The 21,104-nt window shown below is 43.9% G+C and overlaps 1 protein-coding gene across 4 annotated transcripts in view; it reads right to left on the reverse strand.

Annotated features, from left to right (window-relative positions):
* The window catches only part of RNF216 (ring finger protein 216), an 853,926-nt gene that overhangs the window by 812,800 nt on the left and 20,022 nt on the right, over positions 1-21,104 (reverse strand). For 3 of the 4 annotated variants that reach the window (XM_078665045.1, XM_078665046.1, XM_078665043.1), the window contains exon 2: positions 2,206-2,349. In XM_078665045.1, coding sequence (XP_078521171.1) covers positions 2,206-2,284 — 79 coding nt within the window. In that variant the 5' untranslated portion in view covers positions 2,285-2,349. Of the gene's footprint in view, positions 1-2,205; positions 2,350-4,052; positions 4,151-21,104 lie in introns of all 4 variants that reach the window. The other variant, XM_078665044.1, reaches the window with a different exon arrangement.

The following is a 21,104-nucleotide window of genomic DNA, read 5'->3' on the forward strand; positions in this document are numbered from 1 at the left end:
AATAATACACCACTGACACACATGTGTACATAGGTACTCTACTGTCTTGTGCACCCTTTAAACCCTTCAATTGGTTCTCACTAGGATTGAGGAGTGGGTGGCCCAATAACAGCCTTCATTCATCTCAATCTGGATGTTAAAGCTCAATATCGTTGGATGCAACTAGAGAATCATATTTGATCTCTCTATTCCAGACATGTTTGGTCATAAACTAGCTGCAACTATAAAAGTTTTTAAAAACCTATCTTTTTACTGCTGATCCATCACTTAAAACTCAGGTGAGCATGGTAATCATCTGCTTCTTCCACGTCATCCAGAAACTGAGATCCATCCTCCACAGTTCTCTCTGGGATAGACATTCAAAGTTGTAGGCACCACCACCAACTAATGGTTTGAATATTCTAACTGGTTATACAAAAGAAATCACAACATATACAATTTTTAGCCAGCAAATGTCACTGAATGATTAAGTGTGTCTCATTAATGGTCTCTCGATTAGGAGCACATTACACATACCAGGTAATTTCACTGGCTGTGGGAGAGAATACTGCTCAAATTTAAGGTATCATGTTAGGTGCTTGACCAACCTGCCAACAAAGTACTTCAAAGACAAAATCCATCATCATGCTCCAACAAGAGATCTGTGGAGCAGTGATCTCGATCTTCAGACAATTCTTCAAATTCAACTACTTTCCTTTTTCATAAACACCCGGCTTCTGTAACTCATTCTCTCACACACACTCTCACTCTGCCATTTCAGGAGTTAAAAAATAAATCTCAGTAAACAGCTGACTTTTTAGACACGCTGCAAGGCACTTCGTTCCAAAGGCAGTGTGTGTGCTAAAAATGCATTGGTTTAAGTTTAAGAGACGCAAAGAATTAAGGGCTAGATGTAGGTAATTGTAATCTAGCGATTCGAAAATACCGAATTTTACCGATTCGGTATTTTCGAATCGGTAAATGCAATGTAGATAAAAAGTTGGTAAAAAATTACAAATCGTTAAGATTCGGTATTTACAGATTCGGTAATTGCCATTCATTCCTATGGGCCTGGAGGCCCATGGGAATTAATGTCAATTACCGAATCGGTAAATACCGATTCGGTAAAATAGGGAAAGAGTCATGGGTGGCAGGGTGGCACTTTGACACCCTGTTGCACCCCTGAATAGTGCTGGTGTGCACATGTGGCATACATACATGCCCTAAGGGCATGCATGTCTGTCACATGGCACAGGTGTAAATGCACAGATTTGCATTTACAGAGGAATTCCATATTTACCACCAACTAATAGTTGGTGGTGAATAACGAATCCTTAAAGCACAAAAGCACTCATTAAAGTGCTTCCTACATCTCATTTACCGATTCGGTAAATACCGAATCGGTAAATGATGATTCGGTAAATACCGAAAATCGGTAAATACCGATTCGTTATTTACCGAATCGGTAAATATACCACCTACATCTGAAAAGGCTGTTACCGGTAACGGCCGATTTCGGCCGTTACCGACCGGTAATGGCCTTCCTACATCTGGCCCAAAGATTCTTAAGAACTAAGAGAGCACCTATAAAATATGAATATTAACACTAAGGAAAATTCTCACTTCTTTAATGCCGGAATAAAGCAAACCGGTAGGAAGTGACCAGTTAGCTTCCACAAAGTCAGAAGCAGTTGTAAATACCAAATGCAACATTTTAGTGTCCATTTATTTATTTGAGCTAGAAACAAAATGTTTTTCTTGAAATCTGCAAATTAGATATTGGATCATGCAGCACATCCATAATTACACAGGAATTGCTACAGCATCACATAATTCCAGTAGCCCACACCTTACTGCAAACTAGAACCAGTTAGTACTGTATTAGATCTAGTAAGCGCTATACAAATGCAATTACAAGCTATACAAATGCAATTCCAATACAATAAAATATCCGCAGTGCCCCCCAGTTGTAAGGTTAGTGAATAAAGCATGTAGCTTTTTGTTTGAAGCAAGTTCTATTCTCACCAGACCGACCAAAAAACAAAAACAAAAACTGGTTTAGTTTAATGCCTTACGGCTAGCTTCAACCAGATATTTTGCATTACAATATCAATCCCTCTTTTGAGTATTACATTTTGTATTTCTGTGACGACTGCTATGCACTTTGGTAGAAGCTGCACCTCCTAAATGAGCCTATAGGATAAAAGAAAGGGTGAATGTACTCACCATTCCCTCTGTGACCATTGAAATTATTCAACTGTATCACCTCCTCATTTCCACCAGCTTCAGCCATTTTCAACCGCATTCATGCATGTATGCGTTTATCGGTTAGCAACAACAGAAAATTAATGAATGCCGTTTCAAAAAATCCTGAAAACGAAAGCAAGAACGTTAATTGAAAACTAGTCTAGGATCATGCTCTCAGACCAAACACAAAAGTTTAAATTCAAGGTTGAATTTCAAAGCTAACTTTGTTTAGAATCTCTAAAGCGTATGTTAGATACAGCATGTGCTAGTTATTCTGTAATACAACCCAACACCCAGTATGCAACACAATACGCAATATGTTCGATGCAATATACTTGGTATTCAGATCAATGACCAACAAGCATTTGGACATGGATCATGTTATCAGTCACCATTTTTCACCTTCTTGCCAATCACAAGATCCAATCACCACTTTCATTTCAATAAATCAAGATACTAGCAATACTCAAATCAGAAGGACACTTGTACTTTGAAACTGCCTCTTGTAAATGTAAATGTGTGATTACTTGTAAAGCGCACTGCCGCCCTACTCAGGGCATCCTGGCGCTGTATACCGCTGTGGAACCCTTCCTGGTTTTCCCTGTGAGATGCCCCCTACTGGGTACCCCCAAGGTGGAACCAGGCATCCCAGCGCCACCGGGGCCGTTGTGGAGATTAAGCAAGCTATTGCCCAGAGTTGCAGAGTGGGACCCATGATTAGAGTAGGCACCAATGCGAGACTTGTCGAGTCCGCGGACATTGAGCCCGATCCCTGCCGCGTCGGGAATTGAACCCTGGTCCCAGGCCAGACCTCTGCATCAGTGTCTGCCGCCTCTAACCAGTGAGCCACACTTCTCCACTAATGGGCATCCTGGAATATTCACACCCATGTAAAAGTACTCAACTTTAAAAATACAGGGTCAATTGATTGACACTTCTAATTTGCGACAGGAGAGTACATGATAAGCGAGATATCTGAAGGTTGAAATTTGTTATCGTGAATTGTCATTGGTCTGAAATCTCGAACTGCCTAAGAATGGGTAAAGTTATGCATTAGGTGGTCGGCTGTTGCCTTACAACTGTACTGCCGTCTTATTCTTAATCAAATAAGCTTAAGAGGCCCCCTGATATACTGTAGGCAGGGGAACAGGGGAGAGTACACTGAAACAATCAACAAAAGAAATTCCCCCTGACACTGATGGCTTGAAAACAAAATGTCTCGCTATTCACTGGGACAAATGTTCCCACAAACAGACCAAACCACCCTAATAATTAAACTAATATGCATAAGTTGATAAATCAACTGCTGTGGCCAATAGAAATTTTTGTTACACAACTTTGGATTTAAATATTAAAATGTAATACATTCATGTTTAAAGAAAAACTTCAATAGATGTGCTCTAGTAACTTTCTTTACTGTCACTTCCAGCTCCTCCTTTCAGCATCAGACAAGCTGGTAGTACACAATAACACACTGTACAATAAGCACACAATAAGACACAATACAAATGTCTCTGTCTGGTCAGATATTGTCTAAGCAAGTTACTGCACACCCCTTATAATCGTAGGACAGACATTTTATCCCAAACTCCACTCTCATTCTTTTCCCCACCTTCATTACTCCCAAATAATTACTGCCATCCCACTGTAATTTAGTTTGATGGAGCCCTGCGGTACATTCAACAAGATCCTAAAGAACATCCTCTTAAGCCATAATCACCCCCAATAATTGCACCTGGATAGGCACAGAGTGCACCAGTAGCATAGTGATCTGCCTCTGGAACTGTAGAGTTAATGTATTCTCTGCAAATTGAGTTAATACGTACGATTTTGTACTGTTGTACTCCCACTAACATCATGGTTTTCTGTATACGGTCATCTTTTCAACTTCTGCGTACACATCTTGTCAAGTTGCTCTCAGCAACTAAGTATAAAATAAACACTGTCTGGTGTTATGGTCCAGCGATAGGTGCATGTGCTGTACACGTATAAACTCAAGACGAATTACATTTTAAATTAACACATCCACACACAAAAAAACGTTTTACTTAGGTTTTCATTTTTTCCCCAGTTATAAAACACTTCAGGGTGAAAAATTAAACTACATTCTGCCACTTGAGACACCCTCTCAATGGGACTTATATATCACGATAGGCTTAAATGCTCCACCATGGAACTCCGGATACCTTTATGGCTTGTGCAGCCTTTGGCGTTACAATCACACTATGTGCACGGGACATAATGCTTGACCAGAACAAACATGGAATGTTATACATGTAAATACTGTTCCCAGTTTCTTGAAATCATGGCTTGAAAAAAACAGAACGTTTAAACCTATTTTGAATACTTTTCTATTCTGTCTGATGATAGTGCTCTTCCAGAGTGGATATTTCTTTCTCTATTCTTTAAAGATTTATCCAATAAATTCTACAATCTTCTTCCAAAGATAATTTAGGGTCTCACATCCATCAAAGGTTCATTTACCACACAAGAATAATTAACATTCCTTCCTTCCACTCTCTACCAGGCATGACAGAATATCCACAACGGGAACTGAAAGTGTAAAATATTTTCATACTTCCGTTTATCACAAGCTTCCCAAATATTGAAGCATAAATATGTAACTGGGGAAACATTTACAATCCAGCAATTTAACATTAAAATATGGTGTCGACGTCAGAGTTGGAGGGAGAATGGGTGAACACTTGTGCTTCTTTTAGGTCGAGCCTGGGCAGCGCATGTGCTGCTCTGCGAGGCATGCTGTATTCAGGTAGGAACTTGAAGCTCAGACTATACTTTGCACTGGCTTGTGTCATTGTCAACTGTAAGTGTTCATTGGTCAATAGACTTAGTAGTCCCTCCTTAGTACCACCTTCTCTCATTTTCTAACCTCCCATGGCGACCCCCCCCCCGTTGTGTGTTGTTACTCAGTAGGCTTTGATTACAGCCTCCAAGCACTATTTTCTCAATTAGTTTTGTCCTGCACGCTCTCTAAAAAATTTTTTTTTTTATTCGTATAGCACAAACACATTTGCAATGCAATAGGTCTCGCATGTATGAGAGTTTAAGTATTAACATTGTAAACGACAATGCCTTGTATCTATTTTAAAAACAACACATAAATAAAAGGCATGGTCATTTAAAATGCCAATAGCTCAAACGCTCATAAATGCGAGACCCTTTGCATTGCAAATGCTAGTTTCAATTTTGAGCGTGGAACACCTCATTGACCCAAGATGAACTGACACACCCAGAATACAGCTTTTAATTATCAGCAACATCAGCTAAGAGATTGGAGCTAATGTCACAAGAAAGTCAGACGAGTATGAACTAGGTGTATTTCACACCAGTGCAGCGTAGAATATCAAAAAATAGTTTCTGCCTCATCAAATTCAAGAGATAGCTAGCAATCGTAGAAGGTCACACCCTCGGCCCCCAAATTGATTGGAGCCATTTCATGAAACAGACTCAATGATGATTATTGTAGGTACTGGTAATGAACTACAAGAAAACCAATACCAATGGGTGAGAGTCTCCAGACTAACAATGATATTTCTATAGGACTGTATCTGTGATGTGTATTCACAATATGCAATAACTGGGTCATTTAATATAAGAAGCCATTGCATGGAGTACAGCATTATGTTAGAAAACATGACTAAGCAGGCACTCTGGATACTGACAGGACGTAGAACTCTGCTAGCTTTTTGTATCATATAGATAGCTAGATCAAGTCACTTTTTTGGGTTGGGGGGGGGGGCATTAGATTTTTCTGCTAACAGAGAATGTAGCTGTTAGGCCAGAGAGTCGGCCATTATCAGTTAAAGATTTGTTACTTAAACAACAACAATCAAGAACAAGCAAAATAGGTCCAAAGGCATTATATTGAGGGAATGTAGTACATCCTGACTTAAGGATCTTGCAACTGCAGCATTTGGGGTGTGTCTCTTGATGGTCCTGAAGGCTCTGGTGGCTTCAGGGGTTGTCTAGAGATTATTCCATGCGCCACTTGCAATACATAACTGGAGGCCACGGAATTGGGGCGGGGTGTAATTTTTTGCTGAAGATAGATTAGAAATTGTATGAGCCAAAAGGTAAAGAAATCCAAGAAACCTGGATCACAGATGAAGTTTGCACTCACAGTTTCAATGCATTCAATTGGTCTGTAATTAATGTTGAACAAGGATTGTCTAACAAGGGTATTGCAGACTTAAGACAACTAAAGAGATCTTACACTTACAAAGATAATCAATAGAAATGCTAAATTTGACTAGGACTATGTTAAACGGTTGGTGGTGCCTCTTGCAAAGGAAATATTGTTGATTCATATTTATGTATCACCAGTAAATAGTACTGTACTAGAAGAGCTGAATAATTTTGTTCTCCCCGATAAAATCTACATAATCTGTAACAGAATAAAGTTAACACAAAATGTATTGGTCATGCTGGTAGCTCAAATATACTGGCGTATTTGGACAAAAGATAAGGATAGGATGGTGGGTGAATTAGGTTAAATACTAATTTTACAGACAGTGAACAGGAAAGAAAGTGATGTCAGGAGGGCCTACCTTTAGCTTTCAGAGTTCTCAGATGGTTATGACTAGGTTTTGGTTATACTGAAGATCTCTCTTTAAGAGAGGGAGAATTGGAAAGCGATCTCTACCACAAGAATTATCCCTGCATGTATCCCAAGCCATATTCTTGATTCACAACAGATCTTTTTTTGTAAAGGCATGCTAAAGTATGTCAGACAGAAGACCTCTTTTACGTAGGAGATGATGATTTGTGTTGATTACAGTCAAGCTTGAGATAGTGAGTAGTACGAAGGAATGTTAGTAAACTTAGATTATACAGCTAGGACAATCGCTTATGCTCGGATGAAATGTGGAGGAAAACGGATGGGATATCTTGTATGAAAGGGATATTGTTACAGCTTCAAGATGGCAAAATACAAATTTATGTGAAGTTTGAGCCAGAAAAGTCAAGCACCGGCTCAAATTCAAACATTACAAAATATAAATACGTTTCAGACTCGCAAAGCTGCATACTTTTGAGATATGAAAAATTGTAATGGTGTGATATGGGCTCACTTGGTAGAAAAATCAGAGTCAAAGGAGACTCAGTTTGAGAAGCCAAATGGCATACATACTCTGGTATCTTATGTGTGGAGGATAGGGTCTACAATAAACAGTGGGACATCTTAGAGAGATTATTTGATCAAGTCACGCTAACAGCAGAGGGAGAAACACTTGCCAATATGATGCCCTTCTTGAAGACAAATAATGTGTCAGCAAACACCTCAAAAGCACAGAGCTCTTATTGCAAATCAAATAGTTTTGCTGAAGGATTTTTACATTTGTAACCAATCTCTGCTTCTACTAGTCAGATGGTATTTGGAGCACTAGTGGGAGGATATTTGACATGATTTATAAGAATATTGAAAAGGATATCGCCCAATAAGTGCTTGGCTTACAACTTTCCCACACGCAACAGGAAAGCTCTAACAAGGTACATCTTGAAGGCTCTAAAAGCTTAAGAAGTCAAAACGAATAACTGGCTTAGATAAAGAGCAATTGACTACTATCAATTGCATGGCATTAGCAAGGCATGGGATACAAAATTGCAGTGCCTGAAAGCTAGACTATTTACAATGTTTATGGAACTATCCACTTACTTTAGTAAGAGAATGGAGTATGGGGTGGTAGGTGATGGCCGCCAATGACTTTAGTTACTAGTGGAACTTCATAAGGATGCTTTGGTTTGCCTACAGATCAAAGGTAACCCGATGATGAATGGTACTGGTGTTAATTTTTCTAGTTACATCACCCTTTAAATATCATTAGGACATCCCAACTCCCAACACCTTGCCCACAAGCTGGTGCAAGATGTCTTGCTATGTCAAGGACAAAATTATGATTTGGGCTCCGAAGCGTCATGTTACATCTAGACATGTATTGTTTGACTTTTTCAATTTGATCGAATTTGCACAAAACTATGGCCGCAATGCATTTAATGTAAGAACAAAGTCAATCATTAATACCTTCATATATAGAAGATGAATGTGACGAACATATACTTTTATAAGAGAGTCGATTTCACCCATTACAAACCTGTCAGTTGAAAATGAAGAGGTGAGGGACTGAGTCACAGAAAAGAACTACAGCTATGGAGCAGTACTGCAAATGTATTACTTGCTAAGTAGCACACACACACACACACACACACTCTCTGATTGCAAACGTAGTAAGAATGGACAAGCAAGGAGGGGCGTGGCCTGCGGAGGTGCGAAATGGCCGCAAGCTCCGTCGGCAGAGAATCAATCCTACATAAAACTGCGTGCCTGGAGAGCTGTTGCAGTGCTAAACACATTCCCAAGACTAGCCCGGAAAGCAGAGAATCAAGTGAGCCAACGTGTGCCCCTGCGATCAGATCTGGGTACGAGTGGTGAGCCCCGGTGGAGGGGAGCCCAGCTGCGCACATCGGAGTCGCTGGTGTGTGGGCCGGCAGCACGAGTAATTGAGCCCGTGGCGCTCCATGTGGGGATGGCCGCGCGCGAGGCATTTGGCCAACTCCATAATCGGGAGTCGGTGAAGGGCACCAGAGTAAAGAAGCAGAGGTGCCGGCTAGCTAAATAGCATTGGGCTACGCTGCCTTGGCGTCAACAGGGAGGCGCAATTTCGAAGGAACAGATAAAGGTGCGGATGGGAGCAGTGCAGACCCAGAGTCTATGTGGGTGTCCAGCTGGCTTCCCGAGCCGTAGTCGAGGGTTGGAGAGGCAGCGCTGGGACCCCAGGCCGCTCGAGGCACGAGCAGGGAAATTGTTGGGTGTACCAAAAGCAGGTCGCCTGGCTGGGTGGATCGGAGCTGGGCGCGAGACCAGAGCCCAGCTATAGCGAGCGCTACAGACATGTGAGAGGGACTGCTCTCTGTGCCCGAAGTGACCAGCAGCTTTGTCTTGACACTTTCAGGTCCTGGGAATCGTCAACATGCACCATAGGGCAAGCGCAGGAGTGCAGGGCACGGAGGTGGGCCAATACACGGTGATGCACTTTATTTTGTGGGGCCCAGCGGGTGCGCTCTGCTCGCAGGGGCCCTTACTATCTGGTGTCCAAACCTGGTACAGCATAGGATCTAGAGGCTTTCGATTCGGGGCGGATGCATTGGGCTGGCGGGGGCCTGGCAGCTAGGCCGGAGCTTATCCCATAAACGGCCCTGTGTAGCCTCTGTTGACTGTTGGTTCCCTTCATGTTTATGGTGTGAAGGAAGACGTGTCATTGGCGCAACAGATTAGAGGCTGACCTGGTCCGCGTGGACTGCCTGCGCTGCGTCCCGCCTGAGGGCTTTGCAGAAGACACTTGCAAACAGGACGCAAAGCAGCCGAAGCGGACCTTCGACCATAGGAGAACCACGAGACTCATGGAGTCCGATCCAGAGATCAGCACGGAGAGGCCGCCAGAGTCACAGACGGAAGACCAAGGGAGAGAATCTGCGCACCTTAATGTTGGAGATGAGATTTAGCATTCGGAACATTAAAACCAAGCTGGATACACTGACTACCCAACTGGACGCTGTTAAAACTCAGGTGGGATCGCACGAAACCCGTCTCGATGTACTTGAAAACCGGGCCTCAGACTTCCAAGAGTTCTAAGTTGAGACCATGGAACAGCTACTACATATGGACAAAGGACAAAGTGTTGGGCATCATTGGTGCCAAGAACGAGGATCTAGAGGCTTGGTCCCGCCACAATAATCTGCGAAATACAGCCTACCGGAGACGCCGGCCATCGCCAAGATGGAGACCTACATAGCAGATTTGCTTCGAGAGCTCTTTGATCCCAACCTATCCGCGGTATTCGCGGTGGAGCAAGCTCACCGTGCCTTGGGTCCCAAACCCCCGGTCGGAGCTCCATCCAGACCCATCCTGGCCAGGATCTTAAACTACCAGGACCTTGATCATATCCGGAGCCTGGCCCGAGAGAAGGGGATTATCACACACAAAGGAAATATTTTCATTCTACCCAGACTTCACGCCCGCTGTGTAGGCACATATTCCCTATTCGCTACTATACCCCGCTAAGCTCAAAGTCACTCACGATGGAACTGCACATTTCTTCACGGATGCAAAGTCCGCCTTAAAATTTGCTAAACACATTGGTGGGAAGAAGTCCAAACAAGGCCCCCATTCTGCGGACTCCACCAAGGCCAGGTGGAGTGACAATGACTGAGAGGTTCCAGTTCAGATACGTCACTTGCCGGAGTTGCTATGTACTTCGATGGGTTGGGGCCCGTGAGGCTTTTATAGTGTTGTTTTTTTAGTTTTTTTAAAAACTGATTTGTGTTCCAGTTCTATCTGATACAGGGGTTTGGTGTCACTTAAAATGCTTACGAGCCAGGCATGGCCGGTTACGCAGTGCCCCGAGTTGGGCTGGGGCCTTCAAGTTTCTTACTGTTTTGGGATTCACGGCTCGGCTATGCTCCCGAACTGCTTGTTACGGTGTGTTGGTATCATTTAAACTTCTTGTGAGACAGGCACGGCTCTCTGCATTTCTCTTGGCCACCTGTGACTGCAGGGGTGTACGCTGGTGGTCGTTCTCCCCTATGGGAGAGCTCCTATTGCTGTTTTCTACTTTAGGATGTTTGGGACGGGTTTTCTACAACCTGATTGGGGGGCTGGAGTGGGAGGTGGGTTGGGGGGAGGGGTTGATGTTATGTTTTTAGTCAGAACATTGCTATACAGTTTAGCCAACTGCAACTGGGTACCACCGACCATGGTAATGCGTTTCGTTCCTACTGTAATTTTACACTATATTCTGTTCACCACCATATGACCAGTTTAGATTTTTTAACATGGAACATCCGAGGGCTGAATGATGGCAGGAAATCCAGGCTTGTCCACTCATATTTGCTAAGACAGCACATAGATATATGCATGTTGCAGGAAACGCACCTACATTTTACACCCTCTCCCAGGCTGAAGCACAGTAGATGGGGCTCAGGGTACTCATCCATTTACTCAAACTACTCTAGGGGGTGGCCCTGTTGGTCAGCCGTGGTCTGGACTGGAAGGAAAGTGAATTACAAGTTGACTCAGAGGGTAGATGCATCATAATACTGGGTACTCTAGGCAGGATACCGGTTGTGAAAGTTGCAGTATATGGCCCTAATGTTGATTCTCCTGGCTTTTTTCAAGATATATGGGCCAAAGTGAGAGCGGCAAATTGTGACACCATTATCTGGGAGGAGACTTTAAAGAAATACTAAAAGACGATTTGGATCGGATAGGGCTTTCTCGAAAATTCCACTCCTCAGCTAGCACAGCATTGAATGCCATTTTAGACGGCAACCTGGTTGATACTTGGAGACGCAGTCACCCACTGGCCAAGGAGGGGACGTGTATATCTGAACACCATAGAGCGTGGTCACGATTAGACTTCTGGTTGGTGTCCCGTGATGTGGCTACGTGGACCAGTGAGGTCTCACATCTTGCTAGATCCCTGTCGGACCATGCACCTTGTCTTTTGCGATTGATGCTTCCCAACTCAATTTCACGTATGTTTACTTGGCGGTTGCCGCCAGATGCCCTTTTAGACAATGCTTTTAAGGAAGAAATCAGAGGGGATATCACGGACTATTTTACCCTTAACGCTGGATCGGTTGACACAGAGGCCTCTTTATGCGAGGCTTTTAAGACTGTAATCAGGGGTAATTGGATAGCCCGGCAGGCTGGAGTATTGAAGGCTATACGGGGTCGCTTGCAACTTTAGAAAACCAGAACAAGGAGCTGGAAACAGTTTTATTCCTCTATTGACCCCATGATGCGGGCCCTTTTGAAAGAGAATCTGCTGGAATTTGAGGTGGGGCACAGCACAAAGTAATATTTTTAGGGAAACACGCTCAGGTCAAAAGATACAGGGAGGGGGACAGGTCGGGGAGGACTCTACTGGCAATGCTTTGTGCCCCACGGTCCGCTGGTTACATAACTGAGCTGAAAGGTACACAACAGTCTTTCATAAGAGGCCCAAAAAATATTTTAGACGAGTTTTCCAGTTTCTACTCTGAACTATACACTACTACCCAGGACTCTAGTCCAGAGGGCCTGTTACCCTTTCTTGATTCACTAGAACTACTCTGGTTGAGTTGGGGCATAGGGAATATGTGGACATCCCCTTCACGGTGGATGATGTCAACCGGGTCATCAAGAGCTTACCACTGGATAAGGCGCCCGGGTCGGACAGTTTAACCACTGCATTCTATAAGGCTTATGTAGAAGAGTTTGCGCCGCACTGAACAGCATTATATGAAGAGGCTCAGGCCTCTGCCATTTTACTACGGTCAATGCGCAAGGCAATTATAATTACCTTGTTGAAACCCTGGAAGCTGAGAATGAATTGGACTCCTAGAGACCGTAGTCTTTAATAAATGTGGAAGTGAACATATTGGCGAAGCTGGTCGGAAATAGTTTAAACCCCACCTTCCATTGATTGCTCGCCCAGATCAATCAGGATTTATCCCCGGTAGGTCTACCTCCCAAAACCTCAGGGCCCTCTTAGCAGTACAGCACTATTTACACCCCGATTTGCAAGCCGCTGCAGACTTCCAGGGTGCTACAAAAGCATTTGACGCGCTTGAATGGCCGTATCTATTTGCAGTTCTGAGTCGCATGGGGTTCAGTCCGTTGTTTATTAGTCCAATTTGTCTGCTCTACACACGGCCATAGGCACAGATCCGAGTGAATGGTCTGCTGTTGCTACCGTTTGAATCTCCGAGGAACAAGGCATGGATGCCCACTGTCCCCTCTGCTCTTCGCAATAGCGATGTAGTCGTTAGCTGCACAAATTAGGCAACACCACACCGCCAGGGGGATTGGGTTTAGCACGAGGAGCCTTCTAATCTCACTATATGCTGATGACATCACATTGTACATAACTGACTTGGCGACAGACCTTGCTCCACTACTTTGGGAATTCATTAAATTTGGGGGGGCCTCTGGTATCTCCAGTAATTGGGCCAAATCAGTTATCTTTCCTTTAACAGACGCCACTACCCCAGCTCCTACCGAGTTTACTCTTAAATAGGCAGACGAACCTGTGATGTAGCTGGGCATATGGCTCAGTAAAAATATGCAAGACATGTGGGACATGAACTATGGGCACGCAAGAACATGGCTAGAAGGGAGCGTGGGCTATGCTCCCGCTCTCCCTTGCCGGGAAAATAGCATTGGTCAAGATGGTGGTACTGCCGAAATGTCTATTTATTCGTAAACATTCCTATACCCCTCACGCAAGCCTTTTTAAAATCTCTTAGATCCTACTGGTCTCGTTGGTCTGGGCGGGCGGACAAGCATGTGTCTTTTGGGACCTATTGACACGTCCCCTGCGCCAGGGCGATCTGGGAGCCCCGGACATGCATTTGTATGCATGGAGCGCTCAGGCTCAGTTTCTACACCACTGGGTACACCAGACTTCTTTTCAACCTCAAGCGGTTGTGGAGAAGGATGCTGCAGGACCGGTCACCCTGCTCGCATTATATCAGACCTACAAGTGACCCAGAGACAGCATAGACACAGTTGAAACCCTGCGGTGGGCGTGGAATGAGTTACGGTAAAGAGCCAGCATTCCTATTCTATATGCCCAGTCCATACCTCTGGTGCACAACCCTATGTTGCCCAACATGGGCGGGGGTATCAGCAAGACATTAGCACAAAAAATGAGTCTCGTACTTTTGCAGACCTCTATCCAGAGGAGATATTTCGGCCCCCACCGGTCTCAGTGGAAGGGCAGAATGTGCCTTTTTCCGAACTTTTCGTATATTACAAACTTCGGGCTGCATGTAGGTCTTTACATGACACTTTACCGAACTCCCCACCAACCCTGCTTTTATTGGAGAACATGCTCAAATCGGACTCGCCACACAGACTAATTACACAGATCTGCAATCACATGCAAAACTCGGCCCCCCTGACACAGCCACGGACATTCCAGGGATGGAATGAAGAACTACCAATTCCATTCACGGAGGAACAATGGGCTTACTGTTGTAGCCAACGCACGGCTCTGTCTCCTAACTATAAACTTACCTTAATACACTAAGTTCCTGAATAGATTTTATAGGACACCTTCCAGTTTACATCGCATGGGACTGAAAGGGGATGACAGCTGTTAGAGATGTGGTTTCACTCCTGCTACTTTTTTTTTTTTTTTTAACATATGGCATGGAGCTGTCCACGGCCGACATTATTTTCGTGCAACATATTCACTACGATCCATCAGATAATAGGTGCCCTTGACGATCCCAACCCCTTGCAGAGCTTGTTGGGTTATGTGAAGGATACGCCAGTTAATGTCCGAAAACTCCACGCGTTATTACTCCTATTTGCTAAACGTCAAGTAGCCATGCACTGGGGGTGAAAGGGGGCTCCTTTTAAAAAAGATTGGATTCGAGAGGTCACATTTGGGCATTCACAATTGACCACCTTTTGGGAATTGATGCCTTCAGCGTCCAGGCCCAGGGATATAAGGGAACCTTTTGTGACCTGGGCCCGGGAGCATCAGGAGGCTGACGGAGATACGCCGGTGGTGTCTATAGCTTTTTAAACCAGCACAAGCAGCCTGGGGTGGGCGGGAAACGGGGGCGGCGGATTGTTATAAACCGCTCACTGTTTCTATGCAGCAGAGATTAACTTTCTATGCACAGCCTGGAGGGGGATGGTGTGGATTTTTAAAACCGTCATTTGGGGTTTAGCAGATGCTTTTTGAAGTATGATGAATCTCAATCCTTTCATGTACTAAGCAGAGGAACGTACACGCATGGAATAACATTTGTAATTGACATGATATGTGGATGTATAGACAACTATATATCGATCAGCAACTGGCTTGTTTGTAATGTTTGTATTATTGTTTTAAAATGCCAATGCAAAAAAATTGTAGAGTCCTCTCCAACTTTTTGTGGGAGCTGCCTAGAGTATGTGGTTAGAAACATGAGTTGGGGTACTGAAAAAACAAAAGAGAATTTGGGTGAAGAAACTACAAAGTTAGTTATATACAGCAATATATGCCGTCACATGTTTCAACAGGAGAACAGACTTTCACCCAAATTTAAAGTGAGGAAACCTTTTGAGGGCTTGGACACAAACCTAGCATGAGCTCAGCACCTTTTCGCTATCAAACATGTTTTTTTACTTCAGTTGACATGAACTCTCTGATGCAGAAACCCATTCCAGTGAATCAGCCATGAAAGAAGCAGTATTGATCGCAAGTAGAATATTCATTGTTTTTTATTTATAAAGTGTTTTCAAAAGTACAATGAAGAAAGTTCTATTTAAATATCAGTAAAAACAATTGAAATAAAGCTATATTGTAGAATTACTCAAGGTGCTTTACAGTGGTTCATGTTGCCTTCTACAATTCTTCTTACTTCTTTTGCCACATAAAAAAAACTTAGTCCAGGAAAAATTAAAGCTCCTCAAAAACAAAGTTATTTAATGCAGAAACATTGATCATTAAAAATAAATCATTAAAAAGTAGTTAAAAATTAAATAAGCAGAGAGTGAAAGAGAATCTGCAAAGAGGATGAAACAGGAAAACTAGAATGACTGTAAACAAAGAAAACGTTGGTTTTTCACATTATGAGGCATCTACAGTACCCATATTTAAACTCACTTTCTCATGTGTCAACATCTTATGCTGTAGTCCCCCCCGCTATATTATTTCCTCACTGTATCCCTTAAATGTGGTCTACGAGGATTACTTATCCTTAAAAGCCATTAAAATGTCCTTCATACAAGCCAAACAAACCATAACTACTCAACTGTCTTCCTTCTGTCTGCAGCGAAAACAAGATCGATTGTTAAACTGCTGAAGTTGTCAATTTAGGGCCCATATTTTTTCCACTATAGTTAGTTTAGGAAAGATATCTTGAAGAGTAATCTCTCTATGCCTGAACTTCTCACAGCGTGTGCCCCTTCTGTACTAGTAGAGAATACCACACATTCTTTCTTTTGTTGAGGTTTGTTTACTCCTCGATTATGATGCTGGCTTGTGATGTGTTTTTTTTAGGAGGGGAACGGCTGAGATGAGCTTTGTACATCATCAATTATGCTGTGCACCACAGAAGAAGCAGTAAGATGTTCTAACACCCCCCCCTTTCAAGAGTATATTCATGGATTGTCAGCACACCATTGCAGGCTTTCCAGTTGCCTTTCTTGCAAGCAAAGAACAAGTCTGGCTGCAGACTTGGAGTGAAATTATTAACCCCCAAGTGAGATGCTACAGACACTGCCAGGCTCTATAGATGCATTTTCATTTAACACATCTCGTATAAGGAAGCGCCCAGACAACTGATAGTTCAGGCACACTTCACTGAGACGGGTCGCTTTAGCCTCTCATTATTTCATCAAGGTCCTTCAACAGCACCAACAGTCCACGAAGTATTAAAGTTTGGCCGTCTGCGGTTTTCCAGCCTTGATTTTTCGGGCAGCCGAACGGTGGTTGGTTGCGGTGACCAGTAGTAGTAGTTTTGAATACAACAGCTAATCTTCTAAAAGTTCTTCACCAGAACTTGTACAGCACTCATCCAAAGTGTACTAAGTCGCCCACCTGCTCTTATCCTTGCAGATGCACTTAATTTTGACTATTCACACTGACCAGATGAAGAGGGACTGACAGACCAATTTAAATCTTTATTTGCTTCCTCTACGGTGGAAACATTTGTGTTCTTTAACAAAATGGGGAACTGGGCATGCCACATCTACGGGAGATTTTTCATGAGGCAGCTCATGACTCCATTGTGTGATCTTTATTGTAACTAGAGGTAATGGTGAGTTGTCCTGAAAAATGTCTTACAAGTCCCATTTGTCGCAGATTTTGGCTAACTTCCCCTTTGCAGCTAATATACCTTACATGAGCCTGAAAAAGTAGTCTCGTACTTAGTATTAGAAGCAAGGTATTGAATGGATGATTCGGTTTTGTGAAAACAACTACTGGGTTCTATCAGAGACCAGCTCAGAGGGATCAGTAATCTGGAGAGGGTCTTAGAGCACATGGACATATTTCTCAAATGTTACTATCGGCTACCACAGTGCTGCCGCCACATGTGCACATTGGTCTGCAGTGGCGTCGCCCATTCTCTGCTTCATGTAGCTTGGCTACGGCTAATTTCTGCTCTTCATCTAATGCAGCAAATTGTTACCAATTGGAAAGTATAGCACTGGATCACAGCAGAGATGTTTGAAGAAATGAGGGAAGTGGGGAACTGCTCAATCCATTTTCCCAGCACCCTCCCCCCCACACCCAAGTAAAGTAATGGCAAGGTCAGACAGTAATGACAGTGCATAGATTAAAAACAATTTCATTTGACAGACAGGCACGCCTGCTTAATAGGCGCCATGTTTGTACATCTGGCCTGTAGAATTTTAACCCTCCTACTTTCAGGCAGATGTGGCAGATACATAAAAAAATATTTTGTCAATTGCCTTTCTCCTTACTTCAACTCATCTTTAACCTTACCCCTCCTCTTAACTGCTCTCTCTCTACCCATTTGATACCTCTAAATACAAACCTCTTCTCGCTCTCCCTCACCTCTCCCTAAATAGACCTCTCCCTACACTGTTGTCTATTTCACAAACTTAAATTTCTCTACCACACTGTGCCTAGCTCTACATCTCTACTTCTTCTACTTTAACGCTCTCTACTTTTGAACCTCTCCGTACCTCACTGATTTGTTCCCATCACACCTCCCAGTATCGCTCATACATCTACTTCAACTTACTCAACCTCATCTTGCATTACCTCACATCTACCTCCAACTTAGCCGCCTTTTCATCGCACAACTCGTTACCTCACCTTTCTACCCCATTTCTATGTCAAATCTCTCCTTACATTTTCTTTGTCTCACCTATATTGCTCTCTGAAATGAAATGACACAGATTTATTTAAAGCACATTTACCTCAAGGCACCAACCGAAGGAGAGCTCCGAAGAAAAAAGACAAAGTAAAATTCTCCTATCCGATAGGAAAATTCCTAGCCATTAGTTAAAGGATGAAAAGCCAGGTCTTCAATGCTTTTCCGAAAGCTTCTGTGTTTCTGCAAATCACTGATAGCTCGTGGAAGAGGATTTCACAATTTTTCTGCGGCCACAGACAAGGCCCAGCCTCCCAAGATTGTAGCTGGCACACTGAAGCAGTCTAGCGGTGATATATCTCTGGTACATCCTAGTCAGTCCGCTGGGCCCAATATTTTGCACCGCCCTATGAACAATGCATAAAGCCTTAAAGGCAATGCATTTATTCACCAGTGGTCAATGCAATTTTTAAGATCCCCGCCAAGACTGATAGATGCTTAGGAATTTTAAGTATCATTACTGCTGCAGGATTCTGTACAGCAATTGCTGATTTATTGATCCCCAAATAAAGTACAATGCAATAGTCTAACCTAGAAGAAATCACAGCAAGAACTACCTGCTTGTGTGCTTTCAGAGGGATATTAGGGAACTCCTTCCTCAAGGTCCTAATAAATGAATGATCAAAAAACAAGTGGATACAGTATGACTAACCTGAAGGTCAAACAATAGCTTTTTGGCGGAGTCTGCCAGGATAGGCAATTCCCCTAATATGTCTAGCCACCAGGAATTATTCCAGATGGAAGGTTGCTTGCCAAATGTTGTGTTGCCATTCAGTCTAAGATAGTTGCTACTGCCTGCATACATTTAATAAAATTGCCAGCTGTGGCATCCCTATCTTTAGTGATGGACACAATTGTTTGTGTGTCATCAGCAAAGGATAGGGCCTGCAGTCTATAGGACTGTATCTGCTTAGCCAATGGAGAGACGGAGATTAAAAAGAGTCTGGCTCAGGGAGGATCCCTCAGACACCCCATATGACAGGAAGATGGGATCAGAACTGAAGTGGTTCATAACAACAACAGTTTGTGACCTATCCTTCAGTAAGCATGCTAACAGATCTAATGCAGCCCCAGCATCCTGGGACCGGTTTCGTAGTAACACCCCTCATCGGCCAGGCTGGCTTGAATCCAGGGGCAAAGTGAGCAAGGGACCCAAGTCTAGGAATACCCTGCCAACTTAGGGCGAACAAATCAAACACAAGGAGATGATGGACGGAGCGCCGAAACTTTTAAGACACTCACCCCCAGTCACAGAGCTGGGTTGAATCCATCATCATTCTTTAACTCACTTCACCACCCCAGTTTAGACCCAGCTATATGCAAATCAGTCTTGACCGTGTGCCTCATGGGAACAGTCCAGCCAGAACTGCCAAGCCAGGTCTTCCCAGGACCGGAAACAAGCATCGTGGGACCAGTTTGGAGGTAACACCCCTCCTCAGCCAAGCTAGTTTTGCTGCACAGCTTTGATTGTAAAAGATATGTAGCACATGCTGATGCGGAGCGGGATAAGTCTGGGGCATAACTAGCATGGTTGGCTAACTCAGCGAGGCGGGCACGATCATAGTGGAGCTTCACGGCACTGATGGAGAAATCCATTATATACAGCTGGGATTAATAATCAGTCCTTGGCTTAATACACCGACTTGTACCAGAGCAAAGTGGCACCTAGCGGGGAGGCCATTCAAGACTTTTTGGAGAGGGTGGATCTTCCGGCATTAGATAGGGAACGGGCTGAGCTGTTGGGACAGGACATCACTATAGGGGAAGTTTGTGGAGCAATCAAGCATATGGCCTGAAGAAAGGCCCCTGGGGTGGATGGCCTGCCTGAGGAGTTTTATAGTACATATGTTGATCTTCTGGCTCCTCAGCTAGTAACATTATATAACACCACACAAAAGGAGCGCCTTTTATCAGCCACTACTCGTGAAGCAGTAATTATAGCACTTTTAAAACCGGGAAAACTTCCCCATGACAAGACGGCTTATCGTCCATTGTCAATGCGGACTACAGACTAAGATTTTAAGTCGGATATTGGCGACCCGTTTGCTTCCGTAAATGGTGCAATTAGTACATATGGATCAAGCGGGGTTTATACTGTCCCAGAATACAGAATATGTGGCACCTCCTTAATATTTTGGATACTGATATGTATCTCAAGCCCTCCGCTGCTGTATTGGCAATACATATTGAGAAGGCTTTTGACAGCTTGGAATGGCCATACTAGTTTCAAGTTATGCGGCACCTGGGGGATGATTTTGTAGACTGGACAGCTCCCTTATATCGCCAGTTTACAGCGCGGGTTAAAACAGGCGGGATAATTTTGGATGCCTGTGCTGTGGGCCGGGGAACGAGACAGGGGTTCCCCCTATCCCCCCTACTGTTCGCCCTGGCTATGGAGCCGCTGGCAGCCCAGGCCAGGACGGGCTTACATTATCAGGGACTTCGAGTGTGGGAACAAGTTTACCGCATCGCACTTTATGCTAACGACCTCCTTATGTTTTTGGCGGACACGGAAGACGCTCTTCGGGGTGCTAAAACTCTGTTGGCTGACCTTGGCGCCATTGCTGGTCTTAAAGTAAACTGGACAAAGACTTGTTTGTTTCCTACAGCGCCAACGACTGAAAATCCACTGACAACGCAGGGAATACAATGGGGGTGTCAATGCCCGACGTACCTCGGTACCCGCATTTAGTATACCCAACCCAACTTTTTGGAGGGTAACGTGGGCAGGACCATTAGGGGGTTCAAGGGCTGTATCGAGTTTTGGGGCAAGCTTCCTCTCTCGGTAGCCGGGCAGGTGGCCTTTCTTAAGATGATACCACTCCCCCGTCCATTGTATTATTTTAGAATGCTGCCTATTTGGATCCCAGCCCCTATTTTTAAGCAGCTTCGATTAATGATGGTCGGGTTTCTCTGGACCTCTGGCAGGCAGAGGGGGCACTTAACACACTGATGAGACCGAGGACGGAGGGTGGTTT

Source organism: Lissotriton helveticus, chromosome 10 (genome assembly GCF_964261635.1).
Source record: "Lissotriton helveticus chromosome 10, aLisHel1.1, whole genome shotgun sequence".
In the NCBI taxonomy this organism is placed as follows: Eukaryota; Metazoa; Chordata; class Amphibia; order Caudata; family Salamandridae; genus Lissotriton; species Lissotriton helveticus.